The 25162-nt window shown below is 40.0% G+C and overlaps 1 protein-coding gene across 1 annotated transcript in view; it reads right to left on the bottom strand.

The window, feature by feature from the left end:
* Tmem71 (transmembrane protein 71) overlaps nucleotides 1–17604 on the bottom strand; it is a 36851-nt gene extending 19247 nt beyond the window's left edge. Inside the window, exons 1-4 of the mRNA XM_059247465.1 lie at nucleotides 17524–17604; nucleotides 15992–16052; nucleotides 11594–11806; nucleotides 9714–9862 (exon numbers count right to left, since the gene is read on the bottom strand). Of these exons, the coding sequence (XP_059103448.1) occupies nucleotides 9714–9862; nucleotides 11594–11806; nucleotides 15992–16052; nucleotides 17524–17563 (463 nt within the window). The 5' untranslated portion in view covers nucleotides 17564–17604. The remainder of the gene's footprint in view (nucleotides 1–9713; nucleotides 9863–11593; nucleotides 11807–15991; nucleotides 16053–17523) is intronic.
* Between the last annotated feature and the right edge of the window lie 7558 nt (nucleotides 17605–25162).

Genomic DNA, 25162 nt, shown 5'->3' with positions numbered 1-25162 from the left:
CACTCATTTGGCATTTATTGAATGTGACTGCATATCAGACCATACTGTTGAGAAGCAATAGTGGATTAGACACATGTCACCATTTGTTTCATTAGGTTTATATTCAGGTAGGAGATGAGTGGCAGAATATATTGTGATAGATGTCACTACAGAAATCCACCCTCTGTAAAACACATGGAAACACTGAATGAAATATCGAATACCAAATACATGCTTTGTTTTATCATTCACAGAGGATACTTGGTGCAAAAAATAGTTTCTAAAACACAAATGCACTCTCTTATAATGGTTCATTCATAAATACATTTTACTAACCCTGAAATTAGACTATCAATGCTTCCAAAGAAATGATCGAGTTTGATCTCAAATCCATGCAACATAAAAAGTCAAAACATGCTAAGATAATTCCTAGGAACACCTGATGTCCTCAACATGAAGTCACCATGGGATGATATTTGGTTGCTTACTCTTGAGCTGATTTTAAGGTTAAAAGACTTCAAAGTCCCCATACCAGAACTTTGCTGGAAAGGATGAATATAATAAGTAAGAATGACTTTCAACCATATAGGTGGTGTCACAACTTGACTCACCAAAAGCCACTGATTTGACTCATCTGGCTTGAATGTCCTAAGAATTCTCAAGGCTCTGGCTTTGATGGTCTGTGTGATCGCTACCCACAGCTTAGTTTCACTCCCATGTCTGCTGGTGAGAACTTGAGACAATGCAGAACACACTGGTTTGGAGACAAAGACATTCACAAAGAGCAGGCAGAAGTCCTACATGAAATGAAGGTGTTTCCTGGGCTGGCATAAAAGGTGGCACATATCCAACACACATTCTTTTAAAGCCGCATGCTTAAGCTCAAAATGAAAGGTCATTCCCAGCAGGCAAGCTGAGGCCACTCACACCCCTCAACAAGAGCTATGGCTGAAGCTGATAGGGATGGGGGATGGAAAGAAGTATTTGTAAGTCATAATTAAAGGGCTGCTGTTTAAATGGTGCTATAGGGTATGAGGAAAGGTCCTTTACTCTTAAAGGAGGCAGAAAATTAGAACCAAGTTCCTGCAGGGCTGAAATAGTCTATTTCCATCATTAAAAGATGAGGAGAAAAACAAAACAAAACAAAACAAAAAATGTTCAGTAGCTCATGTCTAGTCAGTAGATGGGAGGAAACTATTTCCTTGGCCTTTTAAATGTGGGTTTCAAGTTCAACTTTGTACTAATCCAGGGAGTTAATATTTTTTCTACCAGTACTGGCCCTTGATAACTGCCAGGAGCCAGGATATAGCATCACTCAATACAAGCTGCATAGCTTCCTTCAGAGAATGTCCAAGAGAACTAACTGTTCACAGCCCTACATCACAAAATGTACAGAGATATCATCTCACAAGAGAAAAAGAAAATAAATATGGCTATGAAATCTGAAGAACTCTAGGTAAAAGATGCCTAAAGCACTCATGCAATCCCTGCTTAGATTTCAGCTTTGACCTGCTGGCCTGGTATTTGGGGAGACTGTTTTACTTTTGGATGGAGTAGCCATGAATATTTTGTTTTTCTCTCATTTGCAGTCTCACCTAGTTTTTGATTGGCTAATTAGACAACAATTTCTAGGTTTCATAGGAGTCTTGGTTGTATGACTAATGAATATTCAGATCAGAGGCTCAAAATGTTTACTGAGTCCATACATGTGGGAGGAATAAAGAGGAGTAGAAACAGACACTGACCCAAAGGAGGTGAAAATCCTAGTGTGTATAGGGGTGGGGAGCTCAATCAGGGGCAGACAGGAAATAAGGTACTGTTGATTGAATAGAAATACATGTAATCAGATGTCATTTATTAAAATACAACATACAATTTGATGGAAATTGCCAAGACTTAGGCTTCAAGATATTTGGAATATGAATTATAATAAGAGGGACATAGTTCATTTTATTTTAATTTTATGATCTCTAATTTATTCCTCTATAAAACAGATAATTTCTAACTTCCACAGTGATGCAATGACTGAGTAAGATGAGAAGTGTAAACATCTCATAGCACAAGATATATGAAGGACCTGAAGCTTTTAGTATTAATACACATTATAATATACAGAGTTCATGGCTATATCTGGAATGGTCTCTTCAGAAGTGGAGACAGAAAGATGCTGGGTTGTCATTAAATGATGTTTCCAGATGGGACAGATTATCCAGAATATGAGTTTATTATCCTTTTGGCAAAAAGGAAGGTGTTTTACTTTGAATTGGACATCTAAGAAATTTCCCTTCCACATAAAGATTTCTTGATTATTCCCTCAGACTCTTCTAGGCTTGATACTTATTATATACTCTAGCCCCTCTGAATTTACTGGGCGACAGATTATATCCTCTGCCACCTGCTCCTTAATGGGTTGAATGTGTATAGTGAGAGAGTCTCCAGAAAGGACACAACTGAAGTGTGGGGAGGAAGTTATAACCCTAATATGATTTTAGAGGGAGTATAAACTGAAGAGAAGGGGAGAAGAAAGAAGCATTCTGGAAGTCATTTTTTTTTCTCATGCATTGCGAACCTCAAGAGAAGTGAGCTGAAGTTGATATCAGTCCTATTTAACAATCAGAAAGGCCTTTTCTGTTTCCATTGCTGTCAGGGAAAGCCTAGCACATGTTATGACCGAGGAAAGATGCCAGATGAGAGGAAGGACTGAAGCAAGGCAGGCTACAGTGACACTGCAGGGAAGTCCTCAAGCCAGAGGATTTCAGAAACTGCAGCAAAACTAGAAAAGACAGGTGCTTCACAGACACAGAGCCAGGGGGTCTGTTGCGCTTATCATCTACCCTGCATGAATTGCTCATTCAAAGAACAAGAGGAGCCAAGTCCTATTATAGTGAAAGCCTAAAAAAGAATGTCTGAGTCTGCCTGGGAGAACATGGGGAGATTTCACAGAGGAGGACTGAAGCAGAAACCTGGAGGGTGAGTAGAAATTCTAATAGAAGACAGTAGGAAGATAAGGGACCAGGCACAGAGGAAGAAGATGACAGAAAAGGGAGGACAAAGCCAAGACACCAGTCTGAGAGACAATATGGTAGGTTCCCAGTGAGCAAGCTCTATATGGCTAGATAGAAGAATAAGCCTGGGGGTGGTTACCTCAAGATGATTCTCATTGGACATAGGTGACGCAATGTTTTCAAAGCCTCCTGTCACATTCAGATTCTAAGATTATTCTGTGAGGAATTTGGAGTCAGTAATGAATGTCCAGAATAAATGTGACATGAGCCTTTTTGCTAAAACACTCTAAGCAGTGAGCCCTGGGAGCTCTCGAGTCTTCATGGCAAGAGCTGGAGTGACTTGAGAACACTAAGACACTTGGGGTCCCCTTATAACAAGAGTTTTTAATTAGGTGGTATTCTTCTTCCCTGGGACATCTTGGTAGCATCTGAAGGCACTTTTGCTTATCATAACTTGAGATGTGTGGGCTATTACTGTCATGTGTGAATAGAGGCTGTACATGCTACTAACATGCTATAATGAACTGGGTGGCTGACACAATGATGCCTGACCATCCCCTAAGACCAGTTACACTAAGATGGAGAATTCTGTCAAGGGGATAACAGACCAAGAGTATAAGGTGTTGAGAGCATTAATACTCTTCCAGTCGCTCTGAGGAGTGTTGCTTTTGCTGTTTTTATCCAAATACCCTGTTCTCTGCCCTCATAAGACAATTTATAATTTATAATCTTTTATAAAACTAGACTATGGGATATGTAATTCATGTGAACTCTTGATTAGTATTCATCTCCATCAATGATTAGATTGAAAGCTCCATGAGGAACAGGCAATCTCACCTGCAGCAAAAAATGTAATTAGTACCCATGTCATAGCTTGCCCTCAATGTTCATGAATGGGGAGACCATGTGAAGGTGAGAAATTGAGACAAGTACAAGGCTACAGTAACCACAGAGATGGTGGGTCAGTTGTCATCCCTATGGAAGCTGAGGCTGATGTGAGATACGGGCGTCAAGAAGTGCTATCCTGTGGCCTCACTCTACATGTGGCCCTACATAGCCTAGATAAGTATCTGCCACACATGCATATTCCTTCCTACTATTCTCGCATAGCTTCTGGGTACTTACCAAAGGAGTGTAAGCAAACATCTTTGCTGGTTGCCATAGATAAAGAAAGCAACAGATAACCAACCAGTAAAGACCACATGGTAGAGCTTGTCCTGGAGCATGCTCACTATAGCACTCTCACAATAGCCAAATACAGATGCAACTTGAGTGTCTGTCCACAGATGAATGCATAAAGAAAATGTGGCATGTGTATGCAATGGTATGTTGTTCAACCTTAAATAAGGAAGGTAATCTTGCCACTTGCAACAACATGGAAGTACCTGCATGACAGTGTGCTAAGATAAATGATCCAGTGTGAAAGGGCAGATACTGAGTCCACTTCTGTAAGGATAAACTTACAGAAGCAGATAATTCGGCAGTGGTTGCCAGGGCTTCGAAAGTGAAAAGGTGGGAAAATCTGGAAGTATAGCATTTCCATTACATTAAATGGACGAGTTTTAAAGATATGTATGGCACAGTCCTGTTGCCTGTATTTAATAATACATTTATTAAGAAGATGGATAATGTTAAGTATTCTTAAAACACATCTACACCTGTGCACACACACAGAAGGATATAAGGCGCCTTGGGGAGTTGTTTTGTATGTCTTTTATGTTAATTATGGTGATAAATAACAGGTGTTTGCATATAGCTAACTCATTAAATTGTACATATTAAATGTGTACATTCCTTTGTGTATCAAGTACACCTCAGTAAAGCTGTTGAGAGAGAGAGAGAGACAGAGAGAGAGAAAGATGACCAAATTAATGCAGAAGTATGAAAGGACATTCCTAGCTGATCACACATTTCTGAAAGGCCATTCTGTGATTCCAGAACATGAGGCAGGTTCTGTGGTAAAAGGAAAAATAGCCCTGTGCTGCTTGTCAGGAATACCTGGTCTAACTTAGAGAATTAGTACTGATAATTAAATAAAACAAATGGCTCTTGTGTTGGAAATCCTACACAGAACTTTTAAATGATGTCATTAAACACAGAAATCACAAAAATTTCTTAATATTCAAAATGACCAAGGAGATATTTGTCTCTAAAAAGATGTGATTTGCCTCAACCCATACTTTTCTTTGACTGATTTCTAGCTTCTGCTAAGTTTAATAATAAATGAATGGATCTTAACACATCAAATATTTCAACAAATATCTTTAGTTGTATTGTACTTGAAAGTATGAATTTTTATGCGTTTCACCCGTTTTCTTTAAATTCAATCCTGTACACTGTATATGTTCCATGCATACTTTCCATACCTTGGCCCATAAAATAAGCATTCTATTACTTCAGAGAGAAGCATGAAGCCACAAATAGACACAACCATTGAGGACACATATGTAAGGGGCCTTAGTCCTAGAGAAAAGCTCTGAGTTCCAGCTTGTGACTTGCCTGTCCTAGGGCCAACAGACAGGAAGAACTAAGGAAGATCCTGTTCCATTCAATTCTCCCTGTGTGAACTCTCTATTCTCTTTCAGGGTGACTCACAGGTCCAGGAACACATTCCAAATTGCAGTTTGGGGTGGGGGCGGGTCTCGGGAGCTGCCAAATGCCCAGGCTGAAGAATGAATTGCGACTAACGAGAGAAGGTATCTCTGTGCAGCTGGCGAAGGGGTGAGAGGAGGACGAGCGAAGCAGGCAAAATATCCTCTCGTCTCAAAAACGAAGTCTGAGAAAATCAGGGGAAATAGTGTTTGATTGCAGCCACCGCACAGAGAGAAAATAGCAAAACAATTTAATTTTGAATTCTTCTGGAGTCTTCTAACTAGGCTATATTTCCAGAGGGGGGAAAAAAATAAATTGCTGATAAATCAAGAGGCCTTGGGTAAAACCGGAAAACTAGACGTCTGAGGAAATTTGATTACAGCTGACAGCAGAGATGAGAGCTTTCCAAGTCTTCTGTGCATCCAGGTTGACTAATTACTGATTTTTTGGAAGGGGTGGTTTGATTTGTTATATTTAGAAGATATTTGACAACCATGAGAATTTTAATAAGATACCTCATGCATGTGCAGCACTACTGTGGTCCAACTGCTTTCAAGTTGTTTGGGCACGTTTGGAAGAACCAAGTATGGATGCCAGATGCCAATTTCCAAATATGTGAAAATGGCCTTTGTAAAAAGCCATTCCCCAGTGTTAAGAGTTTAAATGTGAAATGTCTTCTGTGAGCTTGTGGGTTGGTCACCACCTGGGTTGGAAAGGTTATAGAGTTCTCAGCAAGTGGACCTTTGCTGGAGGAAATAGGTCATTCAAAGTAGGCCTTGGGTTTTTGTTGTTGTTGTTGTTGTTATTGTTTTGTTGGTGGTGGTATTTTTTGTTTTGTTTTTTAGCACAGCTCCACTTCCTATTTGCTTTCTGCTTCCAGACCCATAGACACAGTTTGACCGGCTGCCCCACTCTCCTGCCATCAGATCTACCCTGCTGTGCTGGACTGTTTACCTTCAAACTGTGAGCCAAGGTAAGCCCTTCCTCCTCCAAGTTGCTTCTTGTCCCAAATTTTGCCACAGAACAAGAAAAGTAACCAAGACACCAACTACAGTTACCGGGCACCATTTTCCCGTTCTTTGCCATTTCATGGAAACTGGCTTCTCTTGGTCACTTACAGCTGTCTTTGAACTGTCTCTTTTAGGCTTTTATTTGAAAGGAAACTCTATCTCAAGTATTTATAGTCACACTGAGAGAGTAAACACACACACACACACACACACACACACACACACACACACACAAAAGAAATGTAAGTCTGCTAAATACTGAGCATGTTCATTGGCAAACAGGGGGACTGGAGAGATGGCTCAGCAATTGAGAGCATTTGATGCTTTTCCATATGGTCCCAGTTTGATTCACAGAACCCATGTGGAAGCTTACAACCAATTGTAACTCTAGCTTCAGGGGGCCTTAGCCCCCTGGCCTTGGAGGTTACATCTACACATAATTAAAAACAGTACAAATAAATCTTTGTAGAGGGAATGTGTTGAGTAGAGAGCATCAACCCCAAGCTCATTTGATAGTTTTTTTTTGTTACTGCACTTCATCTTCATAGCAATCCTACATGGTATTATCTTTGTCATTATATTGATAAGGAAGTGGAGATCAGAAAAGTTATTCAATGTGCCCAAGAACACACAAGTGGGAAGAGGTGGTTCCAAGACTTGAATTCAGGGGTACTTACCCCAAAAGACAGGTCCTTTCATCACTCTGCTTTCCTGTCTTTCAGAGCTGGCACTGACAGCTTTCTTTACACAGTTCTCCAAATGAAACACATCTGTTTGTTAAACTTCTCCCGCTTCCTCAAAATCTCATTCAATCTGTCACAAACTGTCAATTCTACATTTAAAAAAAATCCCTTAATTCTTTTCCTTCCATTCAATCTGTACAATCTTGCAATGCTTGTTGCTTTTCTTGCTTCTGAGCTCACATCAGCTAACCTCTATCCAATCTTCCCTTGCAGACTACTAGAAAACTAGCACTGAAAATCCAAATCTGATGTGTCTTTATCCTGCTTAAGATCCTTCAAAATTACCCTTGAATCATTAGGTAAACTCTTTCTCCTCAATAAGGCACAGAAGGTTCTTCAGCCCTCCACCATCTGTCTTTCCTAATCCAACCCCCATGTCCTGCCTCCTATCTATGTCCTGTTTAGATTTCCTTGCTATTGGAACTAGAATACACATGGTTTGATTAATCATTTGTTCATATTATGTGACTGGTTCTTCATTCGACAAGGTTTTATTCTTTTAAAATGAGTCTAGCATTGTACACACCTTCACACACACACACACACACACACACACACACAAATAAGAATCTTCATATCATGCCAATTGGGAAATTTTTACCATCCATCCAATTTTCTCCTATTTGTAACAATTTATAATACCTCAGAATATTATCAAAACCAGGAAAAACTGGATGGATGGTACAAATTTGCATTCTCATCACTTTTCCCTTAATTATTCTCTGTGTAACACTTGTTAACATGATAAATAATATGGTTTGCCTATTTCCCAACAAAATATAATATCCATAAAAATAAGCAGTTTCGCCGGGCGGTGGTGGCGCACGCCTTTAATCCCAGCACTTGGGAGGCAGAGCCAGGCGGATCTCTGTGAGTTCGAGGCCAGCCTGGGCTACCAAGTGAGTTCCAGGAAAGGCGCAAAGCTACACAGAGAAACCCTGTCTCGAAAAACCAAAAAAAAAAAAAAAAAAAAGCAGTTTCATTGGCTTTGCTCAACACTGTACTCGGGGCATAGACAGTTTCAGCCCCTGCTTAAAAAGTCTTCCTAATTAAAAGAATGAATTCTTGTAGAGTTCTCAACCTGAAACCACTCATTGAAATGGTCCATTCTTACAAAGATGTATCCGAGTGATCAGAGTGAAATGAGTGTAAGGAAAGGAACAAAGGTGAAGTTGAAGATAGACCAGAGACATGGGATTGAGATAAGAACAATTGTGCAGGGACCTATGCTCAGATGGGCCTCACTTTGAGTTCAGCACTCTGCTATCATATTTAACATTTTTTTTTGTTCCAGATTCTTCATTCTCATTTTGTATTGGTTGCTAAAAATTTAAACCAGTTCTAAGAATCAGAAGATAGTCAAAGGAATTTATATGTGTTAGGAAGGAATGGCTAGTCACAATATAAGCCTTGGAAAGTCCATAATCCCAGCAATTTGGAAGGTGGAATAGAACAGGCAGAAATGTCATTCTACCTCTGATCTGCCTCATAAGCCACTCATTTCTTAAGACCCTCTTAGATGTTATTTTACCTGAAATGCTTGTGGCCTTATCTAGGCTGAGCTCATACAACCTTTCTGGTTCATGTGTTAGTTTTCTCTTCATCATTCTCTCCATGCTCCTAACCCTGCTATAGCACTTAAGGCATTATACTGTAATTGTTTGCAAACCTATTTCCCTCCTTATCTGAGAAAGGATTTTCCCAAGGTTAGGGCTGTGTCTTATTTAGCTTAGTACAGTGGTTTCCACAGAGCATGTAGTCAAAGATTTGATGAGTGAATAACAAGAGAATGGGCTTTGAGTTCATATCATTGCCTTTATAGACATAGATTTTGATGCATGAATGCATGAGCACATATTTATATTAGATATGTAATTTATATAAGCATGTATCAGCTGTTTCAATGGAATACACACATATATGTATATGCATATGCATGCATATACCATGTTTTTAAACTAAAGCAATTGAGACTTAACAAGGCTCCTATCATAGTATGCCAAAACTGAGATTTGAATCCTGACTCCAGGTCACTGTCTCCAATATAGTTCTTCCAAATTTGCCTCCATTATCACTTCTCCACTTCTATTCCATATATGAAAAGCCATATTGGAAATGGGCCAATATTTTCTGTGTATTATCAGCATTCTGATGCACCTATTTACACGCTGACTTTTTGCATGACATGACCTTTGTATTTCAACCATAGTGTGGGTGGAAATATGTCAATGAAATTTTAAACTCTGGCTTCACTCTCTCAATCAAAATGATAGTCATCTCTGGACTGTGCCTTGGACCAGGACTATATGACTGTCATTCATAAATGACATCTCATCATGTAGTGCAAAAGTCAAGATCACCATTTTCAGTGCAGTGGTACATACCCAGGCTCCTGATGCCCTCCAGCCAAGTGTCCTCACTTGGAGGTGAGTCGGCATCTCCAAAGATGCTTCCATGCAGCCAAGATTTAGAGGCTCTGAGGTCCAAGAGAGAAGAAAGAGAACGGTGGGTTCTCTTTTTCTTTCTAAATATTCTGGGAAGAAATGAAAACAGTGAGTAGCAGTCACCTCAAGTTGGAAACAATCCACTGGGAATGATTTGAAGCATAGAGCAGGTCTATAACCCAAATCCATACACTCAACTAATTCCTCCAAAGTTTCTTATAGGTCTACTGTGTTCTGGGATTGTGAATTAAAGTTCCCCCAAAGTAACCACACCTTATACCACATATCTATTGTGGAAAGGCTGGAATGTGGCAGAACCAGACTACATTATCCCATTTCTGAGATTTGGAAAATGAGACCTAGAGAGGTTATGTTATTTGGCTAAGGTCATCCAACCAGTAAATGATGTAGCTTGGAAGCAAATCTAATAAATCTGACTCCACAGACACTGGTCCTAACCATCATATTATGTTGGAGATATGTACTCTGAAGAATTATGTAGAAAATGCCCACAGAGAACTGGAATGGCCAGGGTAATTGTATTGGGTCATGGTGGAACATGAAGCTAGAAAGATAGTAAAGAGTGCTGTATGTTTCCTTGGGGACCTTGGGTTTAATGTTAGTGTAAAAGAAACCACAGGAATGTGTCTTAGTAAATCGAGGGGTAATGATGTGATTTGGTTTTCATTTCCGAAGACTCTTGGCCACAGAGGATGGCTTGGGGGGGGGCAGGATTGAGGGCAGGGAGATATTGAAAGTTCATGACAATGTCCCTTGTTGTGCACCTGTCTGGGATGTGCCAAGCTGTGTGCTGAATACATTATGTTAGTGAGAAATGCTAAAGGGCTGATCCAGAACCAAGTAACATAAAGAGGAAGTGGGTTGCTTTTATTGTGACAGCACTCTACTGTTCAGGGGCATCTAGAATCACTCTCAGAAGATGCATTTTGAAGTGGCTTTCCCTCAGTGTAAAAGTAGGTTAGAGCAAGCTTTGGGTTTTATTTATTTAATTTGTATGTAGAGTGTGTGTGTGTGTGTGTGTGTGTGTGTGTGTGTGTGTGTGCGCGTGTGTGCGCATGTGTGGAAGCCAGAGGTCCACCTTGAGTATCTTTCTCTATCACTTTCCCGCTTATTATTTGAGACAAGCTCTCTACTGAACCTGGAGCTTTCTGATTGGACTAGATTGGTTGGCCAATGAGCTCCATGATTGCACTTGACTCTGCCTCTCCAGCACTGAGAATACAGATGCCCAATGCTGTGACTGGCGTTGTGTAGATGCTAGGGATCTGAGTACATGTCCTCCCACTTGCCCACAAGGCCATTGAACCACTGAGACATTTCTTAAGTTCTAAGCCATAATTATTCATGGTTCTCAATTAGGATAATTTTGACCTTCTTTCTTGCCAGAAGCCCCTTCCTGAAGCTATATCCCAACCAAGCTACTTGCATTCTCCTAATTGTATCAGGGTTTCTCAGAGTCGTACCTTTCTCTATGACATTCCATTTCCTATTTTGTTTTAACAGCCACCCTATGTCTTTTAAAATTCATTGTCACCGTTTCTAAGAAGCCTATGTTTCCTGTTCCCTAAGTGAAACTGGCATATTTCTCTTTCCCTTCACTGTCCCCAATATCAGCTTCCACTCCAGCATGTGTATTACTTCATTTCACTATCATTTGTTTTCGTGTTGGCTTTCCCTGCTTCCAATTCCTCTTTTATTCCCATATTCTCGAGCAGCACTGAGTTGCTTATTAGTGTGTGAATGAATGAATGGTGGGTACAAGGGCCTTGAGAAGCCTTTACACAATATTTTCTACTTACTTAACTAAATTCTCCTTGTACATAACACTGGTATGTGAGGGGTTCAGAGTGATGTGGCCATCTGGGTCACAGAGGAAACTGTCCTCAGTCCAAATGTAGTAGCCATTGGTGAGGAGTCGAGGGCTTCTGCGGCAGACATAGTGGGAGCCTGTCAGGGGATCTATGGAGCAGCATTCAAAAGAAATGTCTCCATCCAGGAAGTCACAACCAAAGCTAAAAAGGAAAAAAGGAAAGTCCTTTAAGTCACTACCAAGTACTTACAATCATAAAAAACCCATAGGACCATCTAGACATTATGAAGGCAATTTCGTTCTTCACATTTAAGATTGTCAACTACTTCCATAGCCTTTAGCAGTAGTGCTCTTAACTTTCAGGGCTTTGGCCTTGAACCACACAGCATTTAGTTCTTTCTATTTTGAATTTTGGTAACATTCTGGCCAACCAGCTCCTTCACCTTAGGGTGGATCTACACACTTGCTATTAGTCCACTCTTATGGAAACATTGCCAATCAGCCTTTCTGGGATGATGGAAAATCATTGTTCCCTTCACTCAATACAGCTTAAGTGTCGTGTGCCACATCGTTGCTCTTGCCACTGTACTAGAGAAATTATAATTTCCTTTCCTTTAAACCTCCCACTTGAGAGATTATCCAGCTGTTTGATGACAGCTCCTGTATCTTACCCAAGTCCTTTCTTTTCCATGCTAAAAGTTTTCCCGTTCATATAACTCATCTTTCTTTGGCAGAATGTGACTTTGAACCATTTACTGCTTTCCTGGGACTCATTTTCTCTGTTGTCAAGTTAAAGCATCCTTTTCTTTCTCGTGACAAGCAAGGGACACTTAGGTGTATCCATCCGGAGGGGACCATGATTGTCACCTCCCTCCTTACAGAATTCCTTTCTTGAATTACAAAGTCTAAAACATTGGGGTTTTTTGTTCATCTACCTTCATCACCAACATATTGTCTTTCCAACTGAACTAACTGTCATTTTCTAGTAATTTCCCCATACCTTTAATCATATCACCATTTCCAAGTGTGTGTTCACTTCCCCTTAGAATATCAGTATACAGTAGACTAAAGAGAAGATATTTGCATCTAATAAGAGCTATGTTTTTCATCATAACTCTACAAATTGTTTCTGTTCTTTTTACGTGCTCTTTTTCTGCATATTTCCTGTACATTATGAACAAAAATCTGTATGTTGAAGGTTATTTAAGCCCCATAGAGTTTCCTCAAAGATGTCATAATTTCATGGACAGTTCTTAATACTGATGTCTTTCATATTCTAAAGGTTCCAAACTAAACATATTGGCTACTATTTGAATGTGCTCATCTTTTGTGCTTTTGAATTCTGGGGGACTCTAACTGTCCTAATTTGCTTTTTTCTTGCCATGTTAAAACATTTGGACTAAAGCCAACTTGGGAAGGAAAGAATTCATTTCACCTTACAGGTTACAGTCCATTCTCAAGGAATGGCAAGGCAGGGACTCAAGGCAGGAGTTCGAAGTAGAAACCCGAAGGAACATTGCTTGCTGGTTTACTTCTGTTAGTTTGCAAAGCTAGTTTTCTTACACAGCGCAGGTCCGCCTGCCTAGGGCTGGCACCACTCACAGACATCTGGGCCCCCTTCTATCAAGTAGCAAGTTAAAAAAAAAAAGGCCTCACAGGCATGCTCATAGGACAATCTATTTGAGACAATTCTTCAGTTGAGGTTCCTTCTTCCCAAGTGACTCTAAAGTTGTGTCAAGTTGACAGCTGAAGTAACTATGACACTAGCTGTATCAATATAACACTTTAAAGGTCTTTGTATAATTTCATTAAATTGTAAATGTCTGTAAAGGCTAATAACTAGAAAGAAAACTGAGAGAAGATACAAACAGGCAATGAGGAAGGACAGAGGGTAGGAGAAAGGACACCTAGGTCATCAAAGAGAAAGAAGAACTGGTGAAAGATGTTAGGGAAAGGGAAGGGAAGTATAGGAGAAGCAAGAGAATGGGGAGATGAGAGGGACTTCGTTCAAAAAATGCCCCCAATGATTTATAATGTTTTTATACTAATTAAAAATATTTATAGACTTACTGATGTTGTCAGGTCCTTACTTTAAATCACTGATGAAAATACTGAATGGTATAAGCAGAGAGACCTGAGACATTGGAAATGCCAGAAATGAGCTCTGTCCAGAGAGGCCTGGACCACTTCATTTCAGCATCATTTTTGCTTATCATTTCCTCTTTTGTAGAAAAGAAAAGGAAGACACCAGTAATAGCACCAGATAATAATTACCCAAGATCTTGATGCTTCTGAGTGACAAGTAAGTTACAAATTCCTATTTTTTGGCGGGGCCTCCTACCCTACGTTTCCCTCTCCATACTGTTTGCCCTCTTAAGAATCAATGGAGCTATCCATAGTGCACTTGGCACTTGGAAACTACAGAGCTCTGGACTTGTATTTCTAGCTGCCCTCTGAGGTTCTGTCTTTAACCATTATTATCAACCTCAGTTTCTCTAACCCTGGGCATCTCTCCATTCAAGTGTCCTTAAGTTTTTCTCTCCTTCTTGACTGTACATAAAATAGAAATATTCTTGCAACATCAACATACTGGTAAGAGTGTTCTAGGTGATACCAAATCTTTTCAGTGGTAACAAAACTACCTCTAGGTCTTGATGCTCATTTGAATTATACTGGAGGCATTATAGCAACTTACTGTCTTTCAAGAGACTCTTTTCAATGGATTTCAGAAACCTAACCACACATACAACCAGAAACCTGCTCAACTGTGCAAATACTAAGTTCTTTCTTGTCATGAGAAATGATAACCAAGTCATGGAAGAATTTTGCTTCCTAGTGTTGGTGAAGGGACAGACCCCACCATAGCCTTTAAAAATTTTGTGTAGTTATTCATATATTGGTAGGATGTAAGCCATGTCTCATATCCTCTTTCTACATTTCCCACAGACATTACTTACTTTTTCAGCTTAAAAACCTATGAATAATTAACATATGAGCTTGTTGTTAATAGTATACTAATTAATAGAAATTAATTGAAGTTGCACCATGAATCTAGCCCCAAATTTTTTATTTGTTCTGCCCTTTGCAAATCTCACTAAAAGGTAGGGATGCTTATTATTCTTCTCATATAGCAAGAAAAAAATTAAGATTTAGAAAGGCAAATTAATTAGCTGTTTAATACAGTTTACTTGCAGAGAAGCTACGATGCAATCCTAGTTAAACTGGTCCAACATAAACTCATATTTCCTTGGCTGACTCATGTGGTAATTTCAGAAGACCTGAAATTTACAGGAAGGGCAAGTTCTAATTTCAGTGCTAGATTCCTTTTATCTTACAGGTACATTTCCAAAAATGTTGGGGAAACCTCAACTAATGCCTGTGGAAGGAATAACCAGTGGACAGAAGCTCAGGTAGAAAAGTCACAGGAAGGAAAACAAAGACTCCATTGCAAGTTTGAACAAAATGTTGGAATCAACTAGTTTGAGTAGAACATGAAATGTGACCAGCTTGTACACTGGTAAATACTGTGACCCTTGTAAAATGAAATGGCAAGACACAATGTGATGGTTTGGATGAGAATGATCCCCCTAGACTTACACATTTGAATGCTTGATCTCCAGTTGGTGGAACTATTTTGGGAGGATTAGGAGGTGTGGCCTTATGGGAGGAGATATGTCACTAGGGATGGGCTTTGAGGTTTAAAAAGTCCATGCCTGTTCCAATTAGTTCTTTCTTTATTTGCCTTATGCTTCTAGATCATATGTAAACTCTCAGCTACTGCTTCAGCACCATGCCTGCCTGATTGCTGCCGTATCCCCCTGGTCATGGACTGTAACTCTCTAGAATTGTAAGCTCCCATAAACAATTTCTTCTATAAGTTGTCTTCATCATCATGGTGCTTTAATATTACAATAGAAAGCAACTAAGACATCAGGTTAAGAAAAGGAACTGAAAGGGCTGGAGAGATGGCTCAGATGTTACGAGCACTGGCTGCTCTCCCAGAAGTCCTAAGTTCAATTCCCAGCAACCACATGGCAGCTCACAACCATCTATAATGAGATCTGGTGCCCTCTTCTGGTGTGCATACATACATGCACACAAAACACTGTATACATAATAAATAAATAAATCTTTAAAAAAAGGAAAGAAACTGAAACCCAGCCATATCTAAATATTCAATGTAGTTTTCCATTCAATAAAGAAATGGTTACACCTGCCTACATACTCACACTAAAAAGAAAAAAAAAGCAATCCATTCTTAGAGTAGACAAGTTTTTAGTTGCTAATGCACAGGACTGAAAATATATAGCCATGGTCCTTTTAAAGCAACACAAAATAAGATGGGCAGGAAGGAAGTTTGACTTGACAGAAAAACCCCATGACATACCTTGGGAAAAGGCATGTGGGGGACAGCTCTCCAGAAAGTCCTCTGTTTGACCTGGAGGAATCTGCATAAGGAAACAAGAGAGAATTTTTCAACATCTCACCAACATGTATGATCATGATTGGCAACAGGGGTGACCCATGAGCAGGTGTGCCTAGATGATGTCCCAGCCTTAGCAAGAAGACAGCAATGTGATAGAGCAGTGTGAAAAGCTAGTTCCAAGGAATCCACCAACTTGTCACCAATCCCCTATGGGAAGCACAAAGTAATCTAGATGCTTTTGTCTACTGTCCTTTCTCACACTCCCCAGTCCTTAAAAGGTTTCTTTAGTGGGGGGGGGGTGACAAATCATGACCACCGAACTGAGCTTATGAATGGAAGAGAAAAAGCATCTTGTGTGATGTTGTAAAACATCAAAATCAATTGCTCAATGTGTTGGTTATTATAGCTTACTCCACAATCTGAGGAATTCAATCACTGGTCAGGGGTTCTGTTATTAGTGCTTAGTAGATGCTTCTGCTATAGCAAACAGAAGGCATTGTTTGGGCAGAGTATAAAGTCTTGATTTTGTGTGTGCAAGTGTGTGTGCATGTGTCTTCGCTATTGCTCCCCAGCTTTTTTGATACAAAGTCTCTCACTGAACCTGGATCTCATCAGTTCTACTAGAATGTCTCATCAGTACCAAGATTACAAATGCATGCCATCATACCCAGCCCTTTATGTGGGAGATGTGAATCTGAATTCAGGTCTTCATGCTTGCATGGTGAACACTTTACATCACAGTGCTCTCTCTCTAGCCCTGGATTTGATTTTGTTTCTTTTAAATATATGATTCTTAAAGGTATGAAGCCTATGAAGTCTTCATTAAAGAAGAGTTAACCATGCACTCTGGCTTAGCCATAGGCACAACAATGGGCTTCACTTGGAGGAGGGTTGCAGGTGATTAATAGTCTAGACTGTGTCACATACATTTTATAACAGGCAGTGGTGGTATCCAGACTTCTAACACCCAGGCTCAGTGAAACTAGGTTTCCTTACTGACAATTACTACTTAAAACAAATAAGGTGATTTAGAATTTCAGCTTGGGCTTTTTTTTTTAATAGTAGAAAACTGTGGGTGTGAGAGAGGGTTAGAAAGGGGGTTTGGAGAGAAAAATAAGAGGAAGGAAGACACTCAAAACCACTACCGTTTGAACAACGCCCTTATTTTCTGCAAGTAGCTATCAATCTTTCAGCGTTTTTTGGAGACAGTTTTGCATCTTAATTGTAGCCAATAAACAGTCTCCTTTCACATTTATGCATAGGCATCTAAAAAATAGTGATTTTTTTTTATCCTAAAAGGAAAAAAAATACCACATTTATCTCAAGGAAAGAAATGAAGTCAAAATCATTGCCAAAGCACACACTGGCATTTAAGAAACACAAGCTACCGACAGATGGCTAATGGTCTAAGTATCAGCAAAATCAAAGCAAGGAAATTGCTAAGAGGACTCTAATCGTTCAAAGATAATTGCACAGAGCAGTTTCACATTTACTTGCTACTGGTGTCGACATCAGTTGAGAGACTCGGTACATCTTGAGAAGGCCGCTCGTTCAAACTTCACAGATTTTTTTTTTCTGCAAAAGATGTTTAAAAAAAAAAAGAGATGGACTATATATTAAAAATAGACAAATGATGCCAAAACAGATGGCATCTACTAATTGCACTAGTCAGATTTGTTTGCTGAAATGGTACAGAGACGTAGGATTGATGACAGCAGACCAGATTGTGGGGCTTCAATGAGGTGATGCCTGCTTCCAAGACTTCAAATTCTATTTTTCATTGTCTCCTTGCATAAGTCTGAATATTCTGTAAATAAGGACACCATTTTGGGAGGAAAGCAATACTTACAAAGGTGGATTGGTCATCCGGATTAAATAGTGTGCATTACTTAATTAAGAAATCTGAAACAGTGACTGGTTCTAGAGTCCTTGAAACAAACTCATGTGCATTTAAATCAGCCAGCAGAGCGTAGCTTCATTATCGAGTTGCAGAGAATGCTTGGGGACTGGTGCCTGTCTTTTTTGCTCAACAACATGAACCATTGACAAGTGGCCGTGGAAGGGGCCAGTGCTTTTTGTGGTGGCTATCAGCTTGAACATTCCTAAACTGCATAAGCTACACTGAGCTACAAATAGCACACCACCACCCAGATTACAAAGCTCCATTCCTAAAAGCATATAATTTGCTTTTCAATTACAAAGTAAGCATACATCCAAGCATACTATTTGTGTAAACTTTGATCAGTTACTTCTTAGCATACATTTCTATCTCCAGGTGGCTAGTGAATTGTGTGTGTGTGTGTGTGTGTGTGTGTGTGTGTGTGTGTGTGTGAAATATATATGTATATCACTAACCTGGTAGTTTTGTAAGGTGAGACTGGAGTCTTTTATGACACAGTAGCTCTGTCCATATATTTAATAAAAATGGCAACTAATAATTGACTGTTGTAGCATAATATATTAAATCAATCACATAAATTCTAGGACTCAAAATAGATTATTTTAATAATATATGCATGAATCTTTCCTATACTCCAGCTTGTAAGATTCCTTTAAAGAAGACAGGAGGTATTTCTAGAATTTTCTGAAGATTTCTAAATCAAAACACACATTTTAAAAAATCATTGGTTTGAAAAGCAAAGTATTGCTCACAAGCAAACATATTAACATGTCCCTTGTCACTACAGCATTGACAAATACAGTAAGAATATATCCGGTCCGAATGACTGCCTGCTAGTTTTACTCAAGCATTAAGCTTACTTTTAAGTCATGACATTCTGCAGCAGAAAGTAAGGTCTCACTGTTTGATCTTACAAAAGCGAGTAGCTGTATACAGTGAGTATAATGCCAGTTAGTCAAGAATTAGTAACTGTGAAAACAACTTGTGTTAACAGCTTAAGAACTTTGCAAGAAACAGACTCTGTCTACCAGTTCATCAAAGCATTGCATCTGTTCTGAAATATAACTCGCTCATACATATTCCTCCACAGGGAGTCCCCAGGCTCTTCTTCCAACCGATAAATGACAGGATGATTGCTGAAATACGAAGCTTCCCCGTGGTTGGCAGTGCAGAAATCTGGACCCAGCAATTCTTCAGCTGAAAGTCCCGTCGTAATGTCAACAGGTACAGAAGTTACTTCACAAAGGGAATCCCATCTCCCCTTCTGGTGGAAACTGCCCACATCCCTCCTGTATGTAGGCATCCACAGCACAGTTTAGTTCTTCGGTGGTGGCCTCTGGATCTTTCGGCTGTTTCCTAGAATAGACTAGCTTGTCTTTCTTGGGAGAGTCAGCCTCACAGCTCTTGTTTACTTTCAAAATCAGACTTCTTAACCAGAGGCAGGGCAGCAGAATGAGGTCATACTTCCTGTCACGATCGTATCAGTGGTGTTCACATAGTGGAACGTGGTGAAGACAGCACATCTTCTTGACTAGCAGTAGAACATGGGCAACCCAGAGGAAGGTCAGCTGTGATCAATGAGGGATGCTTCTCAGAGCTACTGTGTCACCTCAACCTGTATGAACATGACAAAAACTTTCAATCAAGCAACTCTTCCTGTTTGTCATTTTCTGATCATATTCAACTATGGGTAGTATATAATTATGTTCTTGGTTGAATTAGCCTAAATATGTGGAAGATAATGCATAAATACTATTAAGTTCAGGATGCTATAAAGGAATAAGATTGTGTGATTTTATAAGAATTTCCACAGTACTAATGTGTTAAATCAAAAAAGTTTGATTTTTTTTCCCCAAAATGTTCAATGGGTAGTATTCTGCATTTACATTTTATTAGAGTTCAAATCACTTTGTGATTCTGCTCACACTTATGCTTTTTAAGCAATAAAAGAACTAATCATGCCAGGAACACTGAGGTAACACCGGCAGTGGAAAGAGCCTGGGATTCACAGTCTCACAGGCTAAGATTAAAATGGCCTACCATGAAAGCTGTGGGACCTCAGACTTGTTACTTAGCCTCCTTGAATTGCAATTTTCTCAAATTTAAATGTAATAATCTATACTCCCAAAGTTGTCTTGGAAAATTAAATGACATGAAAAAAGAGCGAAACAGTTGGATACCTGAGAAAATATGTAAGATGCATTCCTTATTAGACTTTATCAACTGACTTCTTTGTGGAGAGTTTGGATCGTTAGTCTACTGGAGAAGTTGGTGTCAACATTCTTGGGGATCCCTACAGTACTGAGGGTTTTTTTTTTATGTTGGGTGACATCAGTATTATTTCTACTTAGAATCCAACATTCCTTCCACCTCCATTTTCTCTCCCTGGGGCTCCAGCTATCACCTCGTTCTGCCTGGATTTTATGCTAACATTCCAACTGTCACTTGGCCTCTCTCCAATACATTATGCATACCACATACTGAATTATCTCACTATGAAAATCTGATTATGTCATTCCTTAAATTAAGACCTTCGATGGCTAGTCTTTGCTACTCTTTCATAATAAGCTCCAAACCATCCCTGCAGCCTATAAAGTCCCATGAGGTCCAGTATTATCTTAGTTTGAGCCTAATCATGCACCCATTCTGTCGTCTAAAATCCAACCGTGCTGACCTTCAGCATTCCATCCTGTCCAGTTTTGCTTTCACCTTAGATCCTTTTAACATACCACCTTTGCTTCTCCATCTTGTTCCTAGATAGCTTTTTCTTGAACCCTCTCTGACCCTCCTAGATCAAGTTATAGGGTCCATAGCTCTCTACACTTGCCTTGGAATGTGCATCATAGCTACAGTTAATGAACCAAGAGTCTCCTGATATTCAATCTGCTTTGCTGTGAGTGTTGTACACTTAAGGCCTATGCTTTTTTTGTTATCTATCAAGGTCTTCACGTTTCTTATGAGGTCCACCGCACATTAGGAACTTAAAAATACATGAGTTGCAAGTCTGCCATCTAAGTCAATCTGGGCCTTTTGACACCCATAGTACAGAATTTTATCATGGCTTGACATTGCTCTTCTGGCCAAAGCCTGGGAAAGCTAATAGCCTGCAAAGAGTTGCAGGGCAATCATTTTATCACAGCAATTACTTCACAGTAAAAAAAACCAAATATCCAAACCTTAGTTGTTTGTAGTGATATGCTTTTACTTTCACAGGTGGTGGCTTTGCAATTGGCCACCATGGCTAAGCTGAACTTTTCCCCAGAACTGTTTCCATTTCATTCTCTACCCAGCAACATGTGCGGAAGGTGAAATGTGGTGGGAGAGCCTTGGCTGATTATGTGAAGGTCCATGTGCTGGTTAGTTTTGACTGTCAACTTGGCACAACCAAGAATTAAAGGAGACAGGAGTCTTCTTTGAAGAATTGCCTAGATCTGATTGGCCTGTGGCCTCCTTTGGGGTGCTACCATGATGGTTAGTTAATGTAGAAAGAACCAGCCCGTTGAGGACAGCACCATTTCATGGACTATATAAGAGGAGAGGAAGCTCACTGAGCACAAGCAAGCACGGATGTGCACATTCCACCTCAGCTTTTAACTGTGCATGTGATGTGACTAGCTGCTTGAGTTCCTGCCTTGACTTCCCCGAAATAATGTACTGCAGCCTGGAAGTGTAGTCCGTGCAAATGCTTTCCTCCCCTAGGCTGCTTTTTGTCGGGGTATTTGTCACAACAGCTAAACAATCCATGTAGGTCAGACTCTGCTTGTATCTCATTCATGCATATCCACATAGGACATTTGGATCTCTCTGTGGACTAAGCTCAAAGCTCCAGTCCCTCCTGAGTCCTCCTCACTGATTTCACAAAGCCTAGTACAGAAGTAAGGACGGCCGTGAAGAAAGACCTTCAGCCTCTCTTCAAAGCATCTTAGGTAATAGGGGTTGGGACTCTCAGGTGGGAACAGGCCAACATGGCTGGCAGTGACAGATCTAAATCTAGTTGATTCTTAGGCATTTCGGTTTTCATTGCTTTCCTCCCCTCCATGCCAGTCTTCTGAACCTGACCAACTGTTCTCTGTGTTTCCATTCTGTACTGCTTAGAAGAACACCAATTTTGACTCTCTAACAATAGTGCATATTTATTGCATGCCTCATAGCATTGCTAGTTATCCTCTTTCTCAGCTTCAACTAGATTAATATGCCCTGTCCTATGTTAGCTGTACACTGGCTGCAGTCTAATGTGCTTTGGACTAGTGTTGTATTCTATTTTTTGTGGTAGGGGGTATTGAACTTAAGGATTTACACATACTAGGCAAGTATTCTAACTATAGCTAAAGCCCTAGCCCTAGGCCACCACTGTTTTAGTATCCAGGCTAGAGAGTCAGCCCCACGATAAACATCTCCCTTTATTTAAAGTTCTATTTTTGAGATTTCTTCATTTGCATTGTATTCATATGAGCATTTTGCCTGCATGTTTGAAAGTGCACCATGTGCATTCAGTGACCAAAGGAGATAGAAGAGGACATTGGATCCCTGGAAACTGGAGTTACAAATGTTTATGAGCTGCTACTATGTGGGTTCTGGGAACTCAATGCAAGTTCTCAGAAAGAGTAGCAAGAGCTCTTAACTGGTGATCCACCTCTCTAGCTTAGACACTCCCATTTTAGTGCAGAGTGAAAAGAACAAGAGAGTTTGCAGAAACACATGGTGACTTCTAAAGCTCTTTTTTTACAACAGGCACTTGAAATTTCCACTCACATGTCATGCATGAGTTGAAGCAGCCTGATGGCCAAGCTCAAAGTCTCTAAAGTGTAAAAAGTTAATTTAATATTATCAGTAGGAATCATCACAAGTCAGAGTAATGGACAAGACAAACAGCAGATAGCTGTAGGAGGAGGAAATTACTGAAATGATGTCTAATTTACTATAGTCCTTCACTGGTCAGAGATACTTACATTCTCCACCCTTGACTGTCAAACATGGTATACTCACTTCTCCCCAAAGGACAATCAGACCCAAATCAGTCATGGTAGCAGAATTCAAGTCTAGGGAATCTCACAGTGACCACTTCCCAAATGTGATCCCTCTTGATAAGAGGGCCATGGAACCATCTTGTCTTCTCTGCCCAACAAGAAACAAGCAGAGTAACTCCCGCCCAAACTCTAGAAAGAGGAGTGATGGGATAGCTGGGGTGAAACCATGGAACTCTGAGACTGGGAGGTCAGCTGCTCAGATGCTGCAAGAGCCCTGGAATCTGTGAGTAGGCAATGTGCTCAGTAGAGAGCAGGTTCTAGCAATGCAACCAGCACCTCAGGCAACTGGTTTTGGCTTCTGGCTCTGGATATTAAAAGCTTTCATTTCCATGGCACTCTTTACCTACACCCAAAGGTTAAGAAAGTGAGCTTTCCATGGAGCCTGGAAATTTCCCCAACAAACTTGCTACTTGCATAAGTTGGAAAATGAAAAGAGGTTCTGAGTCTTTGGCTTCTTTCTCATAATCTTCTTGTGCCTAAGCACCTCTTTGGTTATGCATTACATCAAAAACACAGTTGGCATATTTCCTCCATTTTATTCCATCAAATTCCCTATGTTTGTGTCACTACCTGTCGTTCATTTTATACTTGCTTCTGTCTTTGTTCTTAATTGCTGGCATGTTGGGCTTATGCCCAAATCCATGACTTGCTTCTTGGATTTCCACCAAGTATCATAGGATTCATTCTTGGACACCGTCTGTCTTAGTCACTGTTCTTCTGCTATGAAGAGACACCATGATTAAGGCAACTCTTTATGGGTGAAATTATTAAGGCCATTCCATGTAGTTAAAAGGGAGGTTTATTTTGTGGGGTAACTTACAAGTGAAGGGATAGGCTACAGGGTCTGGGAAAGGTGTAGCGCAGTCCAGCAGTGTTCTCTGGAGAACTCTAATCTACCTCCAGCATCCAGGGTCCAGGAACCAAGAGAGCTAGCGCATCCAGATCTAGGGTCTTCAGGGTCCTCTCTCGGCCCCGCCTTGTAGGCATGACAGTTACCGAAGCCTCAGTGGGGGTTGGGACTTCCAGATCAAAGCTGGAAAGGCTACCCACTACATCTCCCCCTTTTGTCTAAATAAGAAGGTTCTAACCTAATACAAGACTGTGTACAAAGGAATGGTTATCAAATATTGTCCAGGAGTAATGAGGGATAATGACCTAGATAAGATGGAACTACAACCGATAGGAACATTATCAAGCAAAAAACACATACTAAAATCCAGAGAAGTCTAGAGTGTAGGTAAATGGCATGTTACAAAGATCATTCCAGATCAAAGCTGGAATGGCTACCCACTACAACTCTTATGAGAGAAAGCATTTAATTGGGGGCTTGCTTACAGTTTCAGGGTTCATCTTTCATAGTTCTTTGTCATCTTGGCAAGGAGAATGGCAGCACACATGGCACTGGAGCAGTAGTTGAGAGTGACATCCTCATCCTCAGGCCAAGAGAGAGTAATACTGGGCCTGGCTTGGGCTTTGAAATTCCAAAGTCCACCTCCAGTGATGCACTTTATTCAACAAGGCCACAACTCCTAATCCTTTAAATTCTTTCACAGTGCTGCTTCTTGGTGACTAAGTATTCAAATATATGAGCTCCAAGGGGCAGCATTCTTATCCAAACTACCACACTATTTCAAAGTTTTCATAGTTTTCAGTTTTATGAGAACTAGATAGAGCATGATGATTATTTAAACTGTAACCATATTCTAGGATGTGAGTACTACCAAGGGTCATCTACCTTGTGAGGACTATGAGAGTAAGGATGGAGATTATTCACATCAATATGGGGAGTGATAATGATACAGATGTGAGCTACACGGTAAGAAAAGACAAATCAGAGAAATGGTGAGCCTGGGTAGATTGCTAGGTACTTAAATTGTATTTAAATTTAAACCCCAATATAAAAGCTGTAGACTTTCTTGTCCAGATAGATACACAATGTAAATTCTCTAGTGGAGTCTTCTGAGTTTGGCAATCTATAGTCTCTATGTGGTTAAACTCATTTCAGTACCTTTAGGATTTGCTTTTGGGTTAAATTTTGTCTGCATTTGTTCCTAATGAATCTTTCAGGATTTATCTATTTCCATGAAACTTGAATGTCTTTTCATGATTCATATTTGAATAGTATCCTTGTTTTAAAAAGAGAAAGGGAATGAGAGCAGAGAGAAAGACAGACAGAAACAGAGAGAGAGACAGAGAGAGAGAGAG

This window comes from Peromyscus eremicus, chromosome 20 (genome assembly GCF_949786415.1).
Source record: "Peromyscus eremicus chromosome 20, PerEre_H2_v1, whole genome shotgun sequence".
Classification (NCBI taxonomy): domain Eukaryota; kingdom Metazoa; phylum Chordata; class Mammalia; order Rodentia; family Cricetidae; genus Peromyscus; species Peromyscus eremicus.
This window is presented reverse-complemented; position numbering and strand designations above follow the sequence as displayed.